The sequence below is a fragment of the Bombina bombina genome, chromosome 5 (genome assembly GCF_027579735.1).
Source record: "Bombina bombina isolate aBomBom1 chromosome 5, aBomBom1.pri, whole genome shotgun sequence".
Taxonomy (NCBI): domain Eukaryota; kingdom Metazoa; phylum Chordata; class Amphibia; order Anura; family Bombinatoridae; genus Bombina; species Bombina bombina.
This window is the reverse complement of record NC_069503.1, coordinates 520,883,819-520,905,959: the sequence shown is the minus strand read 5'-3', so window position 1 is coordinate 520,905,959 and position 22,141 is coordinate 520,883,819. Positions and strand designations below refer to the sequence as shown.

Here is a 22,141-nt window from a genome sequence, read left to right as displayed (position 1 = left end):
AGGGGAACCAGGCCTCAACATAGACTGAAAACCCCTTTTCTCTGAAGAACACATGCACATTTTCATTCTTAAACAACCTCAAGCGGAGGCAAAGAAAAGACTGAGGTACGTGTGAGGTGGTATTTTTTTTTTTTTTTATAGAGCTCTTGGGGTTTGGGAATCTTTGCCTCCTCCAAGTGGTAGGGAAGATATTTCCCATGAATAATGGATTGTGGATGAAAGATCTACTACTTATTTGAAATTAAAAGTAAGTACTTTTCCATTGTCGGTTTACTATGCATTTATTGATTATGCTTTTTTACTGTGTGTTTAGTGGTCCCTTAAGTAGAATGCCCCTCCCGAAGTGCAAGCTCCAAGGATCTTAAAGGAGCAGCACATTGTAGACCAGGGGTTTGGCAGATAAATCTCAACTCCTGTCAACCCTTCTGTCCAGCAGGAACTTTGTGTGTGGTAGGAAACAGGTGTCAGATCAGTTAGAGAACACCTATAAAACAGGATACATACATGAGCAATTCAAAATTTCACCTAATCCATGCAAGAGGCAAAACACAGCGTAATATGTCTGTGGAATTTTGGGGTGATAGGGTGGAGGAAAGCTCTACAAAATTAGGGATTGTTTTGCCTCCTCCTGGTAAGAAAGGAAAAATCCCATATTATGGCTGGTAGACTGCCACTATATTAAAGGATTTATGATAATGTATCTTGGATATATGCATGATATACTGAATTACTCTGTGAATTAGTAAAGATAAGAAAATAATATTGGATGGATGTCATGTAAAACAAAGAAAATAGCAACTAAAAAACATCATTGTGTAAGTAAATAATGAAGTAAAGACCACAAAATGTTTTACACTTTTTTTTTTTTAATAAATTAAGGTCATTCAAAATACAGTGCCAGAACATGATGCAGCTGAACATGCTAGTAGGGTTTCTCATGAAGCACCTGTGCTCACGTTACGTTGGCTGTGGTGCCCCTCTACTGCTAGTGGTTCCTGGGATGATATTAATGCCGGAGCAGCACTAAGCATCTGCTCTCTTGTGCACAATAGTGCCATGTAAATGTGTTCCTGAACAGTTCTTTTCCCTTCCCCATAACATAAAAAATAAACTAAACTAGGGTATACCAATACACAATCACACTACAGTAAATGCTTGTTAAGTTAACATAAATGATATAGACCTGGTTATTCAGCACTAAGACTTTTTTTTTACAAATGGGGATAGGGAAAGAAAGACAGCAGCAGGTTATTGTATGAGTGAACCTACACCACCATATTAAAGAAGGTGGAGGCTCTGTGTTTAATCCCTTTGCTGCAAGAAAGCAGTGAAGGGGTTAAAGCTCCACAGGGACCCGTACGATGAGGGGCTGGCAAACAGATGGGATGCCTAGTTACATCTACAAAGACGCTACCAGGCCCTTTTGGAAGACCTGTATTCTAAAACAGAAAGGTACAGGTTTATTGACAACAGAAACACATGCGCCTTGCACAGCCTGACTGAGCCTGCAGTCATATTATTGTCCTGTGTGCTACCAAATTAATTACTACTTTACCTGCATCAGGAAAGATTGAGTTTAGCAAAAAATATATATATATATGTATTTATTTAGATAAGTGTTAAAAAGGGACTTTGGTGAAAAATCACTTTGTAAAAAATTAAACCTGCAGGACACCTGCATATTTTGTCTACTACTTCCAAGTCAAGTTTGCTCTGGTCAATAAGTAATATTACACTTTATTAAAAGAAAAATATTGATATATATTCTGTTTTTTTATGGTAAAGATATACAATAAAAATTATGCCTCAGCCTCTGACATGACCATTTACTGTTTTTGAGGAGCAATTTTGAAGGAAACTTATTTGAATAAGATAACCTGGAAGATATAGAAAATTGAATGGTCTCATTTTACTAAGCAATTTTTTGAATCCCTGGAGACATATATATAAGCAAGAAAGATATCAGGGAGTAAATGCTATGAAGGACAATGTGCATGCTTGTATTAATAGTCTTGTAGACAAGTAGAGTTGCCAAGTAGAAGTATTTAGCACAAATGGAAGATTATTTCAGAAAATATTTTTCTTACAATACTAGAAATAATACATGGGTCATGTATGTGAACTTTTTCAGATCAAGGAAGGAAAAAAATCCACAGGGATATAATTAAACATTTTAGATAAAACAGTTACTAAGGCTGGTATAACATACATGTTTTTGTTTTTCTCTTTCCATTAGCTGGGTCACATATTTCTGATAATGGAAGCATATCAACCTATATAAATGCATTAAAGGCTACAAATTTGTTAAGTAGGGCATAAAAATAAGGACTGAAAAGGAAGCGGTGCAAACATATTATCCTAGCCCACTTTCTTAACAGTATAGTTCTATAGAGCTTGCGGCGGTCCGTGCATACACTGAGTCCCAGGTACCTAACCAGCTATACAAGTGGTAATGTAACCATATCTCCATCAAGATCAAACTCATCAGACCCATCTGTTGGGAAGAGATACGTTGGAGGTTTCCAGGGGGATACTTCAAGGCATGATGGGTAGAGCTTCCCAACAGTGCATCGAAAGTCTTTCCCCAGATCCCAAAGAACACGTTCTGATATATGCTGCCGCAAAAACCAGTGATCAAGGTCCATGTCATATTGGTAGATGGCATACTTGGCCTTTTCATTCATGTGAGTCTCTCTGATAAAGACACATAAGGAATTTGATATGACGACTGCCCGAACACAGGGATCAGAGTAGCGTTTGGCGGGTATGTTAGCCGCCATTGTCCATTCGTTTTTATTCACATCATACACTTCAACTGTTAAGGCAGAACCATCCACCGTGTTTGATGGAAGCCTTATTCCAGAGTTGTTGCCAATATGCAAACCTCCAAGGTAGAAGATTTTATCTTCAAAGGCAGCTGCAGAAGCAAAACATCTGCTGGTCTGCCTCATAGCCATTTCCACCCAACTACCAGACCTTGGAATGTAACAGTATGTCAAGTTGTGTGCCATTACATAAATGCAATCTTGGATCACTACTGCAACACTCCACTGCCATGCACAGGGCAGTGGGCTCACCATTGTCCACTCATCCCTCTCGCAGTCATATCTTTCTACAGTCCTTCTATTAAGTTCCCCACCTACATTATCTCCTCCTATTGCATAGATGTATCCATCGCACCACACTAAAGACGGCTTGGTACGAACAGATAACATGGGGGTCTTTGGAATCCAAGTATTCTGCTGGGCATCAAACCAGTAAAAATAATTCACAGTTCTGAAAGCAGCTGGGAGTTTGCTTGGCTTGCTATGATTGCTTTTGGTGTTTTTTAAAGGAACTTGGCCTCCTGCTATAAAAATGTCATTATCTGGAGTCACCACAGTTCCAACCTTTTGTAAATCAGCGGGAGGGTTACTAAGCTTGTAAACTTTCTCTGCCTGAGGGCTGTAGCAAATTGAAGAATAGGAACTACCTGGGTGTTCTGAAGCAGCTTCTATTATTATGATCATCTCTTCTTTTGTCATGCCTAGTCTTGGCTTAAAGAATCTAGGCATGGATTTGTAGAGTCCTTGCACCACAACAGATTTATCATTGGGTGGCAAACCTTGAAACCACTCCCTCTGAATTACCTCTGATAAAGCATCAATTCGAAGGTGGCTCAGAACAGTAGACAAGAATTGAGAGCGAGACACAGTATTGTAGTCCAACCAGGACATTGCAGCTTCTCTCACCGTCTCCTCCTTCTCCACGTTTAGATTGTCACTACTCACAAGGTCTATGAGAAGCTCACTTGACAGTTGCATGAAAGCATCCTGGTGGTAGACTGTTGTAAATTTGTGCTCCACCATTCTTTTGGCGCTTTGCTTCAGCTCCTCACAGCTGAACATATCAGCAAAACTCAGCAGCCGCACACAGTTTTTGGCATTTATTTTTTTGATTAAATATTCTCTACAGCGATGCAACACATCGTCAACCAAAAAAAAAAAAAAAAAAAAAAAAAAAAAAAGTTTAATTTGTAATATTCACAAATAAAAAACCTTTACTACAAATATTGAGGCTATTGTTGGTACAGCAATATATTACCACAGTCTACCTTGATGCCATAACTAAAAACTTTAATCTTCAAACAGATTATTTGGGCGAGAGCAGCATCAACTACTGCTTGTAAGTCTTTCGAAAGTTTCTATATACGCTATTCCTTAAAATGCTTAAAACAACAAGCTGCTCTCTAACAATCTAAAACACTTTGCAATGCTTTCACCATCAGAAATTACATTATTGTGGTCTCATAATTTTCAATGCTGCTTTGCTACTGATAAATTGTCTTGTGAATTTACCTTATAAACAAGTAACTGTATCCCAATCAGTGTTCCCTAAGGCCAGTTTTGTGAGCAGCCCAGCAGTGAAACAGTTAATATGGAAACCACACATTGCAGTCTGAATATTGTAGTGTTTGCTAATTGCTCTAATTATTTCACTGTTGGGCTGCTCACAAAATGCCCTTAGAGTGAATACTGGCCCCAATATGCATGTAGGTATTAAAAGCATGTATGTCCCTGCACTGTACAATACATTTTTTTAATTTTTTTTAAATTTAGATAATAAATTTAGGTTTTTGACTTCCATTGTACCAAATCTGTCAATAATAGTGCAAGGAAAAGCTAAAGAAATAAAGGAGATAAAGTGATAGAAAAGAGGGTGATGAGAGAGAGAATTGATGGAGAAACAGACAGAGAAAAGGAGAATTACGAGAGGTGGAAGGGTAAGAGGAGAGAGAAAAGGGAGAGATTGTGAAGGATAGATAAGCAATGGAAAGGAGAGATAATAGTTATATAATGGAGAGAGAATGAAGACAGAGTGGATAGAGAAGGGATAGAGAGGGAGAGACAAAGAAGAGAGCTAGCAGGGAAAAGAGATGGGAGAGAGTCGACAGAGTTGAATCCAGAGGAGAGAGTGTGTGCAGAGATAACGGAAAGAATAATAGGAAGAACAAGAGAGGGGGTGAGAAAGAGAGGAAAGAGAAATACATAAATTATGCTTACCAGATAATTTATTTTCCTTCTGTACAGGGAGAGTCCACAGCTGCATTACTTACTTGTGGGAAAAACTGAACTGAGCCACCAGGAGGGGCAAAGACACCCCAGCCAAAGGCTTAAATACCTCCCCCACTTCCCTCATCCCCCAGTCATTCTACCAAGGGAACAAGAAACAGTAGGAGAAATATCAGGGTGAAAAAGTTGCCAGAAGAACAATTTAAAATTTAGGGACGCCCATCGGAGAACACGGGTGGGAGCTGTGGACTCTCCCTGTACAGAAGGAAAGTAAATTATCTGTTAAGCATAATTTATGTTGTCCTTCTTAATACAGGGAGAGTCCACAGCTGCATTCCTTACTTGTGGGAAATTATACCCAAGCTCCAGAAAACACTGAACGGGAGAGGTGGCCCCCATCTGAGGGCACCACAGCCTGCAAAACCCTTTCTCCCGAAGGCTGCTTCAACAGAAGCAAAAGCCAGTTTTTAAAAGCCTCATTTTAAAAAGACCCAAGAGGACGTAACTGCTCTCTTAGAATGAGCTGCAATCCTCTGAGAAGGCTTGTGCCCCGCTGTCTCATAAACTAAGCGAGTGATACTCCTCAACTAAAATATAAGGAAGTTGAAGATGCCTTCTGACCCCTTACGCTTCCCAGATAGATAAACAGAGAAAAAAAAATCTGTTTATTCCTATGTAGCCTGAAGATAGAACTTCAAGGCACGACTCCATATTACGTAGTAAACTTTCCTTCGAGAGGAACGAATAGGACATAAGAAAGGAATTTCTTAATTGAAGTTGCGATTTGACACAACCTTAGGAGGAAATCCTAACTAGGTTCGTAGAACAGCCCTATTATCGTGGAACACCAGATAAGAAGGGTCGCATTGCAAGGCCGCAATCTCAGAGACTTCTGCACTTAGAAGCAATATTTAGATGGAAAGGAATCTCCCAAGATAATAACTCAATGTCAACCTTATGCATAGGTACAAAAGTAGCCTGAATGCAAAACCTTAAGAACATGATCTAAGCTCCAAGGAGAAGCATCAGATTGACACACCAGCCTGATCGTAGTCAGAGCCCTAACAAAAAACTGTTTGACCGGAAGTTCAACGAGCCACTTGTGCAGTAAAACAGACAGGGCCAAAACTGTCCCAACAAGGAACTAGCTAAGAGGCCGTTCTCCAGACCATCCTGGAGGAAGAAAATGATCCTGGCAGACTTGAATAGTGTGCCAGGACGAACCGCGCTCTTCACAGAGAAAGGGAGTCTTCCACACCTTATGACAGTTGACGAGGAACCGGCTTACGCGCTTGAAGGAGAGGACCATAACCTCTCAGAAAACCCTCTCTTGGCTAAGACTAAGCTTTATCTCGCAGTCCGCCTCAGAGAAATAAGATTTGATGAAGCAAAGGGGCCTTGTTCCCGCAGATCCCTGCGACAAGGTAACCTTCCTGGAGGGGAAGACGACATCCCCACAAAACTGCAAACCCCGATCTTCGCGGCCGCAACGGAGCAATCCGTATCACCGACGCCTGCTCCTGCTAGGTTCGAGCCACCACTCGAGGAAGGAGTGATATGGCAGAAAGGAAAAATTGTATTGAACCTCCAAGGCACCGCTAATGAATCATTAGCTCCGCCTGAGGATCCCTGAACCACGACCCATCTCTGGTTAACTTGCTATTTAGATGGGACATCCTAAAACTCATCGTGTGTCCCCTCCCAGTTACAAATATTTGAAAACCCCTCGGATGGAGACCGTATCCCCAGATAAAGGGAATGTCTGTAGAGAACATCCGTCCCGGATGACCACACCCAGAGAGTGGATCACTGAGAGCGAGCAGTAGTGGGCCTCCGCCCTCTACCAAATCCGAGATACTATCCTCATTGCTAGGGAGTCTCTCGTTCCCCTCAGATGGAGATCTAAGCCACCGAGAATAAGACTGACTAGAATCTATAAACTGGGACTAACCCAGTAGTCAAAGCCCTCAGAGCAAAAAGATTGCCTGAAGATCCATAAAGTTAATCGGGAGGGAAACCTCCTGAGTCCACGGGCCCAATGCCCTCTTGGCACGCCCTCACCATCCTGACGGACCTGCGACCGAAGTCAAAACCACCATGGATGATTTAAGAAAGATGTCCCTCAGGACAAGGAGATCTGGACAAAGACACTAGAGAGCGATTCTCTCAACCAGTAGTCCAGGTAAATCTGTTAAGACAGATTTGAAACAGCGCAACTCCACTGTATAAGCATACACAGAGCACCGGCTGAGATGAGACCTGGCAAAAGGAATGAAGTCCAAGATGGACCCCATGACAAATCATCACCCAACACAGAGCCAGCGATGGCCTGAAGGAGGTCTCGAGGGCACGACCTGATGAAACTAACTCATAACTTCACAAGTCCGATATAAATGTCTTCATGTCTATGAAGACTAAATTAGCATCCAGGAATCCACCCTGGTGCCTACACCAGAGAACTCTGGTCTAGATATTCTTCCATCTTTGAGGATCCAGGAAGTAAAGATGAAATCACTAATAGTCTTCAATCAGACGAGACAATGGCGATTTAACCAGATTGGTTAGACAAGGGAAGCTACTGCCAGATCTGGATTCTGGCCACTGCCAGATTCCTAAAAGGTTCTAGAAGCAGTAGCTAGACCAAAATGGAAGGAGCAATGAACTGGAAGTACTGGTCCAGAAACGACAACCTTAGGAACTGGAAGTGTTCCTTGAGGAGGAATGAAAAGCTATGATATCCTTCCTCAACAGTTCTCCCGCACTGCTCTTCCAGTACCAAGGGTAAAGCGGACCTTATAGTCTCCCATCTGGAACGAGGAGACATGATAAGCTTGCTTAAGTACTTTAGGACCTAAATAGGATTGGAGTTCCCTCCCTCTTTTTGAATAATATCTCAAACCTCACTCTGCGATAGGCACCGGGACAATGTCTCCAAAGGAGAACAAAACCAGCACCTACCTGAAATCGCTTCCCTCTGTCTGGAAGACAGGATCAAGAGAAAGAAAACTGCCCTGGAAGGCTGAGATTTGAAGGCTGAGATTTGAAGCCTAGCTATGACCTCTAGGACCCCTGGATCCTGTACGTCCCTGAATCAAGCGTCTGAAAAGAGTGAAGGTCAGTCCCAAATGCTATACAAGATAGGACCTGGAACTGGCCCCTCCTGCCAACCTAGGTTAGGTGGGCCTCTGCTCTGCTTGGACTATTCCATGAACGAGTCTGCTTCCAAAAACACTTGGATTGTTCAGGTTTAGCGGAGATCTGACGCTGGGCTTTAACCACATTAAAAAAAAATAAGAGAAAGAAATTTGTCTCTCAGATTAAAAAAACGGTAAAACCGCAGAATAGCGGAACCAAGTTAAAACTTTCTCTCAAGCAGAAAGAAAGATTAAATACAGAAGTCATATCTGTCAGGGCGATTCAAAGCCTGAACAGAAAAAAACCCGAAGCCCTAGCTTTGGGGCTAGTAATCTGCGAAAATCCCAGATAAAAGAATTATAAGGTCAAAGTCCTTAATTCTTTCTCGAAAATATTGAGGAAACCATCACCTCGAATCGAGACAGAGATGCTTCATTAGGAAGTCTCCAGAAACTGCGACAACCTAAGTCGTCAGTACATAAATATCCCACGTGACAAAACATCTTAAAAAAAAAGAGTTTCCTCTTATAACCAAGAGCTCTAAGAATAAACTATCCTTAAATGGAACAGTAGAATGATAGGCAAGCGCACAAAAAGTGTTAGCCAAGTAGGGATGGGCAACGACACAACCCCTCTAGAGAGCCCGGAACTGGGAATCTTAAAAGGAAATAGACGAAATGATCTCCATCCTTACCCACCCGCCTTAAACAAATTCGCCATCTGATTTAGTGTTCTGAGATTCGACTGGTAGATCAGTACTAGGAATCTCTAATTTCGCCTAAAACTTCTCTTAGAAGCGAGCGCAGGTGTGCTACTTTAAATCTAAAGGTGAAATCCTCCTCTGCCGGAGAAGTAGAAACAGCAGGCTCCGACCCAGAAGGTCTGTAGTCTGAAGCCTCAGAGAGAACCGCATCCCCAGATGACTGATTGGATACCACCGTCACCTTACACAATGCTCCCTGGGCAGGAGTGCTTGGATTAACCCTTTGTTTACACGCAGCAGTACAAGGCAATGAGGCTAAGGCCACAGACATCGCCAGACGGAACTGCGCAGTAATGTCTGGCGGAAAAAGGCCCCCTCCAGGTGGAGGATTAGTGGTGCAAGGGGAAGCTATATGTGTAGGATCAGATGACTGTAGGGGACAGACCTGACAGGACGAAGAGTCCTCAGAGGCGGAAGGATCAGTGGCATCTAACATCTCAACATTGGTTGATGAAAACCCCCTGTTGCGGCATATGGAACAAAATTGAGAGGGCTGGACTACCCAGGAGTCCTCACAATATACACAGGTATCGAATTCTGTCGTTGAGGGATCCCCCCCCTTAAAAAAAAAAAAAATCTGAATCCTCCATAACTAGGTAACCTTATTGAAATCAAAGAAACAACCGGCACCAATGGCTGGAGCACTCACCACCTCCTATGACCCAGACAGTATAGAGAAAACTCGCTCCTCTCCGTAGTCACTCGGTCAGGAATAGGAAATGGAAACTGTGACCACTCTCAGTCACACAGTGCCCAATGCAGGACTGCCCCTGCTAAAGGAAAAGCATGCCAAGCCTAATAAAAACTTTGCAGCTCCACAAAAAAGCAACCTGTACGTTCCATATCAGCCTATGAGCCCAAAACATATCACACATATAAAGCAGCATAAATCACATAAACAAATATGATTAACACCCCACTGTTAAACTATCCCTCTCTGGAGATATTAACCGTTGATTCCATAAAGATAAAGGAGTCCCACTGTGACCCTGACTTACAGCATTAACATATGTGTAAAACATGAAATAATCTTACCGGAATCTATGCCGTGGAACAGAAACACAGTCCTTCAAGTGTGACAGACTGTAGCATCGCTTCTGACATGGACTTGAATGATGAAAAGCAGGTAGTGAAACTCTTCAACACTGATTGCTTAGGAGCTGTTAATATGAGTCTGGATGGTTTTGCAGAAAGAGTCTCCCTGCATCTCCAGACTCTAACTTTCATCAATGCTCTCACTGAGAGGCTGACAAGACTACTTATAACTCCAGTCCCATATCAAAGGGTAGATAACCTTCCTAAGGAACTACTCCGAAATCTTCTGACACTTCTCTGCCAACCTCCTGTGACGAAAGGCAAAGAATGACTGGGGGATGAGGGAAGTGGGGGAGGTATTTAAGACTTTGGCTGGGGTGTCTTTGCCTCCTCCTGGTGGCCAGGTTCAGTATTTTCCACAAGTAAGGAATGCAGCTGTGGACTCTCCCTGTATTACGAAGGACATGGAGATGGAGAGAAAGAGAGAGAACTTTCATTTGTGTAAGAGGCTGTGAGGCTTAGAATATCAAACGGTGCCAGGAGAAGGTTGGTGGCAGGGCTGCTATACTACCAAAAACTAAAGTCCAGGGGCAAAAAAAAAAAAAACACGAAAAGAAACTAAGAACATTTTTTCCCTCTGCGAGGCCCCATCATGACTGAGGCCTTACACAGTTGCCTATTTGGCCTACCACTAGGGACGCCTACGATTAAAAGCCAATTGCAAAGACTATTTATTATGAAGACAAGCAAAGCAATAATCAAAAGGTCTCAGACTACCCAAAAGGCTTCTATGGTGCTGGAGATGGATTTAGCAATTGTAATGATTGGGCTTAACGACATTGGAGTATAGTCAGTTTGGGTAAAAAGGCCAAAGGCTTAAATACTCCTCCCACTTCACTCATCCCCCAGTCATTCTGCCGAGGAACAAGGAACAGTAAAAGAAATACCAGGGTGAAAAAAGTGCCAGAAGAATAAAAAAAAAAAAAAGAGAGGTCCCACAGACAAAATACGTGCGGGGAGCTGTGGACTCATTCCATCCTAAGAAAAGAAAATTATCAGGTAAGCATAATTTAAGTTATTCTTCATAAATGGAAAGAGTCCACAGCTGCATTCAATACTTTTGGGAAAACAATACCCAAGCTATAGAGGACACTGAATGCAAAAACGGGAGGGTACAAGAGGCGGCCCATTCTGAGGGCACCAGGCCTGAAAACCCCTACCCAACAACATCCCGCTTCGTCTGAAGCAGAGAACTACTTTGAAAAAGAAAAGGCCCAAGGACCCTGACCGCAGATAGTCCACAGCCTTGCTAGAGACCGCAGGAACTAGACTCGACTGAGTCAAAAGCCTCTAAGAGACACCGCCCCCAGCAGTCAGTCTCCAAACACACCCCTTACTAAACAAAGGGAACAAACTACCGTATTCTTTCACAAAGAAGAAAAGGCACAGAGAAAACATGATTGTACTTGTAAAGCGCAGCTAATCCCCCTTAAGGGAATCAAGGCGTTGCACATTTTATCAACCTCGAAAGGAGGAAAGGCTGAGTAGACCTCGCCGGGGATCAAACTTGCAACCCTCGGTTTGCTACAGTGTAGAGTAGCCACAGTGCAGTAGAATGCCGAGCTAGCTTCTAGCTAGCATAAGGAACTCCAGAAAAAAAACCTAAAAAGGGCATGAGTCCTAAATAAAAACACAGAACAAAAACCAGAGAAACCCGGGTCAGGCTAACAGAGACTCAACCATTTTCATAGAAACAAGGGGAGGCAACGCCCAGACCCCAGAATAACAGAAACCAAGGGATAAGGCCGGGAGTCTGAAACAGAGAGAGGATCTTCCCCTAACACAGTGCAACCGCACTCTAGAAAGAAACTGAAGATGAAGGTTCCCAAGTCACAAAAAGATATCTCAGAATACCAAAATATTCAGAACGAAACCTCGTGCAGCAAGCTCAGATAGGTCTGACGAACAACACCTGAAGCAAAAACACTGCATGCTGCAGTCATCTAAAAAATGACTCTAAAACTTAAATACTTGCAGGGCAAGTAAAAAGCAGCTGAAGATAGGATCCTTCAGATTGCTAAGTATCCACTAACCAGCGGATAACGTTGCAGGCTAAGAGCCGCCAGTCCCTGCCACAAATCTTGAATGTGGAGAAATGAGAAACCTCAAAAAGGCTTACTGTACCTTGAATGCTCCGAAGGCGAAATAGCAAAGCAACAGATCTCAGATCCTGCTCAAACACCAGACCAGCCCAAGCGACAGACATGTCTGATAGACAGGGGGACAGAAAGACCCCAACCACAAGCCCCCAGGGAATGGAAAGAAAAAGGGGGGACTCACCCACTCCAACAAAGCTCGGGTGCCAACTCAATCCGCTCCTCCAAAATAAGGCACTCCCAAGGAGAACCCCCCTAGGACCTGGAACAGAAAAAAGTGCAATAGATCCTTAGGAAGACCTGTCACAACTCTCTAAGTCTCTACGTAGAGAGATTAATTTCCAACCGGTGGAACAGAGCCCACAGAGCAGCAGATGCTGCCCCTTACAGAAATAAGCCACCTGATCCAACCTCCTACACACAGGGCAGGACAAGACCCTCCAGAGAGAGGAAACCCCAACTCATAAGGAAGATAAACTATCCCCTCCAAAGGGAAGGGCACAGATAAGAACAGCGTACATGTCTACAAAACATGAAGCCATAGTATGATCAAAACATGGACCGTATGAAAAAACATCCAGACTCCACTGTTAACCCAACAGAGAAAAAAACTCCCCATAGAGGAGCACACACCGTCCGAAGGACAAGTTAGGCCTTAAAGGGACAGTCAAGTCCAAAAAAAAAAACTTTCATGTTTCAAATAGGGCAAGTAATTTTAAACAACTTTCCAATTTACTTTTTACGCCAATTTTGCTTTTTTTTCTTGGTATGCTTAGCTGAACGCTAAACCTAGGCGGTTCATATGCTAATTTCTTAGACCTTGAAGGCATTTTGATAGTTTTTCACCACTAGAGGGCATTAGTTCATGTGTTTCATATAGATAACATTGAGCTCATGCACGTGAATTTACCATGGAGACAGCTCTGACTGGCTAAAATGCAAGTGTCAAAAGAACTGAAATAAGGGGGCAGTCTGCTGAGGATGAGATACAAGGTAATTACATAGGTAAAATGAGTATAATTATAACTGTGTTGGTTATGCAAAACTGGGGAATTGGTAATAAAGGGATTATCTATTTTTTTAAAACAAAAATAATTCTGGTGTTGACTGTCCCATTAAAGTTTATATAAATAAAAAGAGAGAAGCGCTCAACCTGGGAACGAACAATAGCATAATAGCTTGTTCTATGGCTAGTTACCACCCAAGAAGCAGCCTCTTTTTGCTCAACATGTGCCTTTCACAGAGAAAAACTTTCCTGAAGCATATCAGTCTGATCCTGACTTCACAGTACAGTCCAGCCCCGAAATACCAGGCAATCCTTCTCTGAACGAGAGAAACAGCAAAACCCCAGACGTACGTTTCGGCCTATTGTGGGCCTCGTCAGTGAGGTGCAGCCATATCCCTCTAGGCACACTGAGCAACGGGTCCACGTCTGGATTGCCGCATCACACTTAGGGAGACTTCCCAAAATGTCATAATTTACATAAATAAAAAGAGAGAAGCGCTCAACCTGGGAACGAACAATAGCATAATAGCTTGTTCTATGGCTAGTTACCACCCAAGAAGCAGCCTCTTTTTGCTCAACATGTGCCTTTCACAGAGAAAAACTTTCCTGAAGCATATCAGTCTGATCCTGACTTCACAGTACAGTCCAGCCCCGAAATACCAGGCAATCCTTCTCTGAACGAGAGAAACAGCAAAACCCCAGACGTACGTTTCGGCCTATTGTGGGCCTCGTCAGTGAGGTGCAGCCATATCCCTCTAGGCACACTGAGCAACGGGTCCACGTCTGGATTGCCGCATCACACTTAGGGAGACTTCCCAAAATGTCATAATTTACATAAATAAAAAGAGAGAAGCGCTCAACCTGGGAACGAACAATAGCATAATAGCTTGTTCTATGGCTAGTTACCACCCAAGAAGCAGCCTCTTTTTGCTCAACATGTGCCTTTCACAGAGAAAAACTTTCCTGAAGCATATCAGTCTGATCCTGACTTCACAGTACAGTCCAGCCCCGAAATACCAGGCAATCCTTCTCTGAACGAGAGAAACAGCAAAACCCCAGACGTACGTTTCGGCCTATTGTGGGCCTCGTCAGTGAGGTGCAGCCATATCCCTCTAGGCACACTGAGCAACGGGTCCACGTCTGGATTGCCGCATCACACTTAGGGAGACTTCCCAAAATGTCATAATTTACATAAATAAAAAGAGAGAAGCGCTCAACCTGGGAACGAACAATAGCATAATAGCTTGTTCTATGGCTAGTTACCACCCAAGAAGCAGCCTCTTTTTGCTCAACATGTGCCTTTCACAGAGAAAAACTTTCCTGAAGCATATCAGTCTGATCCTGACTTCACAGTACAGTCCAGCCCCGAAATACCAGGCAATCCTTCTCTGAACGAGAGAAACAGCAAAACCCCAGACGTACGTTTCGGCCTATTGTGGGCCTCGTCAGTGAGGTGCAGCCATATCCCTCTAGGCACACTGAGCAACGGGTCCACGTCTGGATTGCCGCATCACACTTAGGGAGACTTCCCAAAATGTCATAATTTACATAAATAACTTACTTGGCAGGATCAGACTGATATACTTCAGGAAAGTTTTCTTCTGTGAAAAGCACACTGGTCTAAAAGAGGCTGCTTCCGGGTGGTAAATCGCCATAGAACAAGCCACTGAGCTGTTGTTCGTTCCTGGTAGAGCGCTTCTCTCTTTGTATGCAAATTATTATGACCCTGGGGAAGTCTCCCTATGGGTGATGGGGGAAACCAGACGTGGACTCCTTGCCCAGTGTGCTTAGAGGAATGTGGCTGCACCTCACTGACGAGGCCCATAGGAGGCCGAAACGATCGTCTGGGGTTGTCATGTTCCTTGTTCAGAGGAGAATTGCCTGGTATTTCGGGGCTGGACTGACCTTACTTGGCAGGATCAGACTGATATACTTCAGGAAAGTTTTCTTCTGTGAAAAGCACACTGGTCTAAAAGAGGCTGCTTCCGGGTGGTAAATCGCCATAGAACAAGCCACTGAGCTGTTGTTCGTTCCTGGTAGAGCGCTTCTCTCTTTGTATGCAAATTATTATGACCCTGGGGAAGTCTCCCTATGGGTGATGGGGGAAACCAGACGTGGACTCCTTGCCCAGTGTGCTTAGAGGAATGTGGCTGCACCTCACTGACGAGGCCCATAGGAGGCCGAAACGATCGTCTGGGGTTGTCATGTTCCTTGTTCAGAGGAGAATTGCCTGGTATTTCGGGGCTGGACTGACCTTACTTGGCAGGATCAGACTGATATACTTCAGGAAAGTTTTCTTCTGTGAAAAGCACACTGGTCTAAAAGAGGCTGCTTCCGGGTGGTAAATCGCCATAGAACAAGCCACTGAGCTGTTGTTCGTTCCTGGTAGAGCGCTTCTCTCTTTGTATGCAAATTATTATGACCCTGGGGAAGTCTCCCTATGGGTGATGGGGGAAACCAGACGTGGACTCCTTGCCCAGTGTGCTTAGAGGAATGTGGCTGCACCTCACTGACGAGGCCCATAGGAGGCCGAAACGATCGTCTGGGGTTGTCATGTTCCTTGTTCAGAGGAGAATTGCCTGGTATTTCGGGGCTGGACTGACCTTACTTGGCAGGATCAGACTGATATACTTCAGGAAAGTTTTCTTCTGTGAAAAGCACACTGGTCTAAAAGAGGCTGCTTCCGGGTGGTAAATCGCCATAGAACAAGCCACTGAGCTGTTGTTCGTTCCTGGTAGAGCGCTTCTCTCTTTGTATGCAAATTATTATGACCCTGGGGAAGTCTCCCTATGGGTGATGGGGGAAACCAGACGTGGACTCCTTGCCCAGTGTGCTTAGAGGAATGTGGCTGCACCTCACTGACGAGGCCCATAGGAGGCCGAAACGATCGTCTGGGGTTGTCATGTTCCTTGTTCAGAGGAGAATTGCCTGGTATTTCGGGGCTGGACTGACCTTACTTGGCAGGATCAGACTGATATACTTCAGGAAAGTTTTCTTCTGTGAAAAGCACACTGGTCTAAAAGAGGCTGCTTCCGGGTGGTAAATCGCCATAGAACAAGCCACTGAGCTGTTGTTCGTTCCTGGTAGAGCGCTTCTCTCTTTGTATGCAAATTATTATGACCCTGGGGAAGTCTCCCTATGGGTGATGGGGGAAACCAGACGTGGACTCCTTGCCCAGTGTGCTTAGAGGAATGTGGCTGCACCTCACTGACGAGGCCCATAGGAGGCCGAAACGATCGTCTGGGGTTGTCATGTTCCTTGTTCAGAGGAGAATTGCCTGGTATTTCGGGGCTGGACTGACCTTACTTGGCAGGATCAGACTGATATACTTCAGGAAAGTTTTCTTCTGTGAAAAGCACACTGGTCTAAAAGAGGCTGCTTCCGGGTGGTAAATCGCCATAGAACAAGCCACTGAGCTGTTGTTCGTTCCTGGTAGAGCGCTTCTCTCTTTGTATGCAAATTATTATGACCCTGGGGAAGTCTCCCTATGGGTGATGGGGGAAACCAGACGTGGACTCCTTGCCCAGTGTGCTTAGAGGAATGTGGCTGCACCTCACTGACGAGGCCCATAGGAGGCCGAAACGATCGTCTGGGGTTGTCATGTTCCTTGTTCAGAGGAGAATTGCCTGGTATTTCGGGGCTGGACTGACCTTACTTGGCGGGATCAGACTGATATACTTCAGGAAAGTTTTCTTCTGTGAAAAGCACACTGGTCTAAAAGAGGCTGCTTCCGGGTGGTAAATCGCCATAGAACAAGCCACTGAGCTGTTGTTCGTTCCTGGTAGAGCGCTTCTCTCTTTGTATGCAAATTATTATGACCCTGGGGAAGTCTCCCTATGGGTGATGGGGGAAACCAGACGTGGACTCCTTGCCCAGTGTGCTTAGAGGAATGTGGCTGCACCTCACTGACGAGGCCCATAGGAGGCCGAAACGATCGTCTGGGGTTGTCATGTTCCTTGTTCAGAGGAGAATTGCCTGGTATTTCGGGGCTGGACTGACCTTACTTGGCAGGATCAGACTGATATACTTCAGGAAAGTTTTCTTCTGTGAAAAGCACACTGGTCTAAAAGAGGCTGCTTCCGGGTGGTAAATCGCCATAGAACAAGCCACTGAGCTGTTGTTCGTTCCTGGTAGAGCGCTTCTCTCTTTGTATGCAAATTATTATGACCCTGGGGAAGTCTCCCTATGGGTGATGGGGGAAACCAGACGTGGACTCCTTGCCCAGTGTGCTTAGAGGAATGTGGCTGCACCTCACTGACGAGGCCCATAGGAGGCCGAAACGATCGTCTGGGGTTGTCATGTTCCTTGTTCAGAGGAGAATTGCCTGGTATTTCGGGGCTGGACTGACCTTACTTGGCAGGATCAGACTGATATACTTCAGGAAAGTTTTCTTCTGTGAAAAGCACACTGGTCTAAAAGAGGCTGCTTCCGGGTGGTAAATCGCCATAGAACAAGCCACTGAGCTGTTGTTCGTTCCTGGTAGAGCGCTTCTCTCTTTGTATGCAAATTATTATGACCCTGGGGAAGTCTCCCTATGGGTGATGGGGGAAACCAGACGTGGACTCCTTGCCCAGTGTGCTTAGAGGAATGTGGCTGCACCTCACTGACGAGGCCCATAGGAGGCCGAAACGATCGTCTGGGGTTGTCATGTTCCTTGTTCAGAGGAGAATTGCCTGGTATTTCGGGGCTGGACTGACCTTACTTGGCAGGATCAGACTGATATACTTCAGGAAAGTTTTCTTCTGTGAAAAGCACACTGGTCTAAAAGAGGCTGCTTCCGGGTGGTAAATCGCCATAGAACAAGCCACTGAGCTGTTGTTCGTTCCTGGTAGAGCGCTTCTCTCTTTGTATGCAAATTATTATGACCCTGGGGAAGTCTCCCTATGGGTGATGGGGGAAACCAGACGTGGACTCCTTGCCCAGTGTGCTTAGAGGAATGTGGCTGCACCTCACTGACGAGGCCCATAGGAGGCCGAAACGATCGTCTGGGGTTGTCATGTTCCTTGTTCAGAGGAGAATTGCCTGGTATTTCGGGGCTGGACTGACCTTACTTGGCAGGATCAGACTGATATACTTCAGGAAAGTTTTCTTCTGTGAAAAGCACACTGGTCTAAAAGAGGCTGCTTCCGGGTGGTAAATCGCCATAGAACAAGCCACTGAGCTGTTGTTCGTTCCTGGTAGAGCGCTTCTCTCTTTGTATGCAAATTATTATGACCCTGGGGAAGTCTCCCTATGGGTGATGGGGGAAACCAGACGTGGACTCCTTGCCCAGTGTGCTTAGAGGAATGTGGCTGCACCTCACTGACGAGGCCCATAGGAGGCCGAAACGATCGTCTGGGGTTGTCATGTTCCTTGTTCAGAGGAGAATTGCCTGGTATTTCGGGGCTGGACTGACCTTACTTGGCAGGATCAGACTGATATACTTCAGGAAAGTTTTCTTCTGTGAAAAGCACACTGGTCTAAAAGAGGCTGCTTCCGGGTGGTAAATCGCCATAGAACAAGCCACTGAGCTGTTGTTCGTTCCTGGTAGAGCGCTTCTCTCTTTGTATGCAAATTATTATGACCCTGGGGAAGTCTCCCTATGGGTGATGGGGGAAACCAGACGTGGACTCCTTGCCCAGTGTGCTTAGAGGAATGTGGCTGCACCTCACTGACGAGGCCCATAGGAGGCCGAAACGATCGTCTGGGGTTGTCATGTTCCTTGTTCAGAGGAGAATTGCCTGGTATTTCGGGGCTGGACTGACCTTACTTGGCAGGATCAGACTGATATACTTCAGGAAAGTTTTCTTCTGTGAAAAGCACACTGGTCTAAAAGAGGCTGCTTCCGGGTGGTAAATCGCCATAGAACAAGCCACTGAGCTGTTGTTCGTTCCTGGTAGAGCGCTTCTCTCTTTGTATGCAAATTATTATGACCCTGGGGAAGTCTCCCTATGGGTGATGGGGGAAACCAGACGTGGACTCCTTGCCCAGTGTGCTTAGAGGAATGTGGCTGCACCTCACTGACGAGGCCCATAGGAGGCCGAAACGATCGTCTGGGGTTGTCATGTTCCTTGTTCAGAGGAGAATTGCCTGGTATTTCGGGGCTGGACTGACCTTACTTGGCAGGATCAGACTGATATACTTCAGGAAAGTTTTCTTCTGTGAAAAGCACACTGGTCTAAAAGAGGCTGCTTCCGGGTGGTAAATCGCCATAGAACAAGCCACTGAGCTGTTGTTCGTTCCTGGTAGAGCGCTTCTCTCTTTGTATGCAAATTATTATGACCCTGGGGAAGTCTCCCTATGGGTGATGGGGGAAACCAGACGTGGACTCCTTGCCCAGTGTGCTTAGAGGAATGTGGCTGCACCTCACTGACGAGGCCCATAGGAGGCCGAAACGATCGTCTGGGGTTGTCATGTTCCTTGTTCAGAGGAGAATTGCCTGGTATTTCGGGGCTGGACTGACCTTACTTGGCAGGATCAGACTGATATACTTCAGGAAAGTTTTCTTCTGTGAAAAGCACACTGGTCTAAAAGAGGCTGCTTCCGGGTGGTAAATCGCCATAGAACAAGCCACTGAGCTGTTGTTCGTTCCTGGTAGAGCGCTTCTCTCTTTGTATGCAAATTATTATGACCCTGGGGAAGTCTCCCTATGGGTGATGGGGGAAACCAGACGTGGACTCCTTGCCCAGTGTGCTTAGAGGAATGTGGCTGCACCTCACTGACGAGGCCCATAGGAGGCCGAAACGATCGTCTGGGGTTGTCATGTTCCTTGTTCAGAGGAGAATTGCCTGGTATTTCGGGGCTGGACTGACCTTACTTGGCAGGATCAGACTGATATACTTCAGGAAAGTTTTCTTCTGTGAAAAGCACACTGGTCTAAAAGAGGCTGCTTCCGGGTGGTAAATCGCCATAGAACAAGCCACTGAGCTGTTGTTCGTTCCTGGTAGAGCGCTTCTCTCTTTGTATGTCCATTAAAGTTTATAACCAGTACCCGAAGGTGGATATTAACTCTGGCCTACATGCTTGCAAGCCCAATGAGCTAGCCCCTATGTCACAACATAGGGTCCCTGAAAAAAAAAAAATGGGTCGTCACGAACCAGTCCTCATAAGTCTCCAGACATCCAGAAGGATCCAAGACAAGAACTCCGGACCCGGGACCCAGAATCGTCCTAGATGAACGACACCCTCAGGGAACACACAATACCCGGTCTGAAGTAATCAGACCTCACAGGGGATGAGAACCGGGAATTCCAGAGAACGGTACAGGACTCACTCAATTCCCAGCCCAAAGGGAAAAGAAACCCCATAGCTGGAGGTCAACGCCCCCCAGCAAGTTATTAGGGCGCGACAAAGTCGGGCAATTTGTCTAGAGCCCAAATGCCCCAAGGACAGCACTAAGGGAAATGAAAACGAGAACAGAGTCACCCGAAAGAGTAGAAGAAAGGCTAGTCTCCACAATCCTTTCAGATTAACGTTCCAGAGGACCACACCCAAGGGAGGAGAACGCAAAGCATCCCAGACCCAGGCAGAAAAACATCCCCTAAGCAAAAAGCTTGGAAAAAAAAGAGACAACACCTCCTTATCGCCCCTGATATGGAGACGACCAACTCCCGAAGGAAGACAGAGCCTCATGGCCTTCACTTCCTAATTAGGCAGCCAAAGCCACCAGAAAAAAAAACGGATGAAGTCCAGAAAGACTCGACCCAAAGGAAGAGAACCTCTAAAAAGAACAAGTCCTAAAAGGACACTTCCAAAGAGACCATGAAAGGCAAAACCGTAAGAAAGGCAGTATGAAGGACCTAAATCCACCAACCTGCAACGGGAAGAAACACTCTTGTTCCCGAAAAATTCGGAAACAACTGAGCATGTCGCCGCGGATCTCAGCGGAGTCCCGGCCCACTAGATTGAAACCCTGCAGGTTAACGCCCAAGAAGAACCAGCCGGTCAGAGATCCAATTCTCCCAAAGCACGGAACTGGAATAGGATACCTTAAAGAAAAAAGTAAATTGGAGATGCAAGGAGATTACTTCATAAAGTCCCCCCCCCCACCCCCGTCTAATCCAGCTTGCCGTCTGGGACAAAAAGACTGAGACCCCTCGACCCATCAGTTCTGGGATCCTGCAGCACAGCCAAAACATGCCATAGCAGAACACAAAGGTGCGCCAGTCTAACGAAAGGCAAGAGACATACCTCCGTCGGGGTAACTGATGACCCCGAGGATTGGGCCCCTGAAGCCTCAGAGGAAACCGCTTCCCAAGAGAACTGATCTGACCTAGACGATGCCATAGATATGGCCACGCGGAACCGTGCCATAACCCTTTTGGAGGAAACAAGCCTTCTGGAGAATGAGTAATGGCATTAGGGACACCTGCTTGCGTATCCAACGAAGGTTCTAGGTTAGACATGACTTGCTGCAGTGTGGAAACTGGTTAGAGTTAGGACCAGTTTAATATGGGACACCTTGTAAGTGGTGACTGGCTTAGCAGAATATGATCATATTGTGTGACTAAGATCCCTATTTTATTTAAATTTAAAAAGGCAATTTTTTGCAGAATAAATATAAGTCAATATTATTGTGAGATTTTAATCCCAATCTCATTTGAACTATGTAAGTATATTTAGAAGACAGAAGTTTTTATTTAAATTTAAAGGCATATTTAACAGGCAGTTTTTTGCAGCATAAATATAAGTCAATATTATTGTGAGATGTTAATCCCAATTTTATTTGAACTATGTAAGTATATTTAGCAGATAGAAGTATATTTGTTTTTGCAGCTCATATATAAGCCAATATTATTGTGAGATGTTGATCCCAATCTTATTAGAAGCTATGCAAGTATATTTGACAGACAGAAGCATATACAAATATGCCATGAAAGAGTGGACTTAAGTGGTTGGATGTGCACTGATACTTTTTGTTGTTTTCTAGGTTACTTGCCTCGCAGGAAATGGGGTCCCCAGGGGCGGATGGCTCGGCAGACTCTAAAGTTCCCCGTTTCGGGAGAATAGAGCACTC

General features: G+C 44.9%; 1 protein-coding gene across 1 annotated transcript in view; it reads right to left on the bottom strand.

Moving 5' to 3' along the window:
• Window positions 1-846: 846 nt before the first annotated feature.
• KBTBD2 (kelch repeat and BTB domain containing 2) overlaps window positions 847-22,141 on the bottom strand; it is a 69,313-nt gene continuing 48,018 nt past the window's right edge. The window contains exon 4 of the mRNA XM_053714438.1: window positions 847-3,975. Within this exon, the coding sequence (XP_053570413.1) occupies window positions 2,439-3,975 (1,537 nt within the window). The 3' untranslated portion in view covers window positions 847-2,438. The remainder of the gene's footprint in view (window positions 3,976-22,141) is intronic.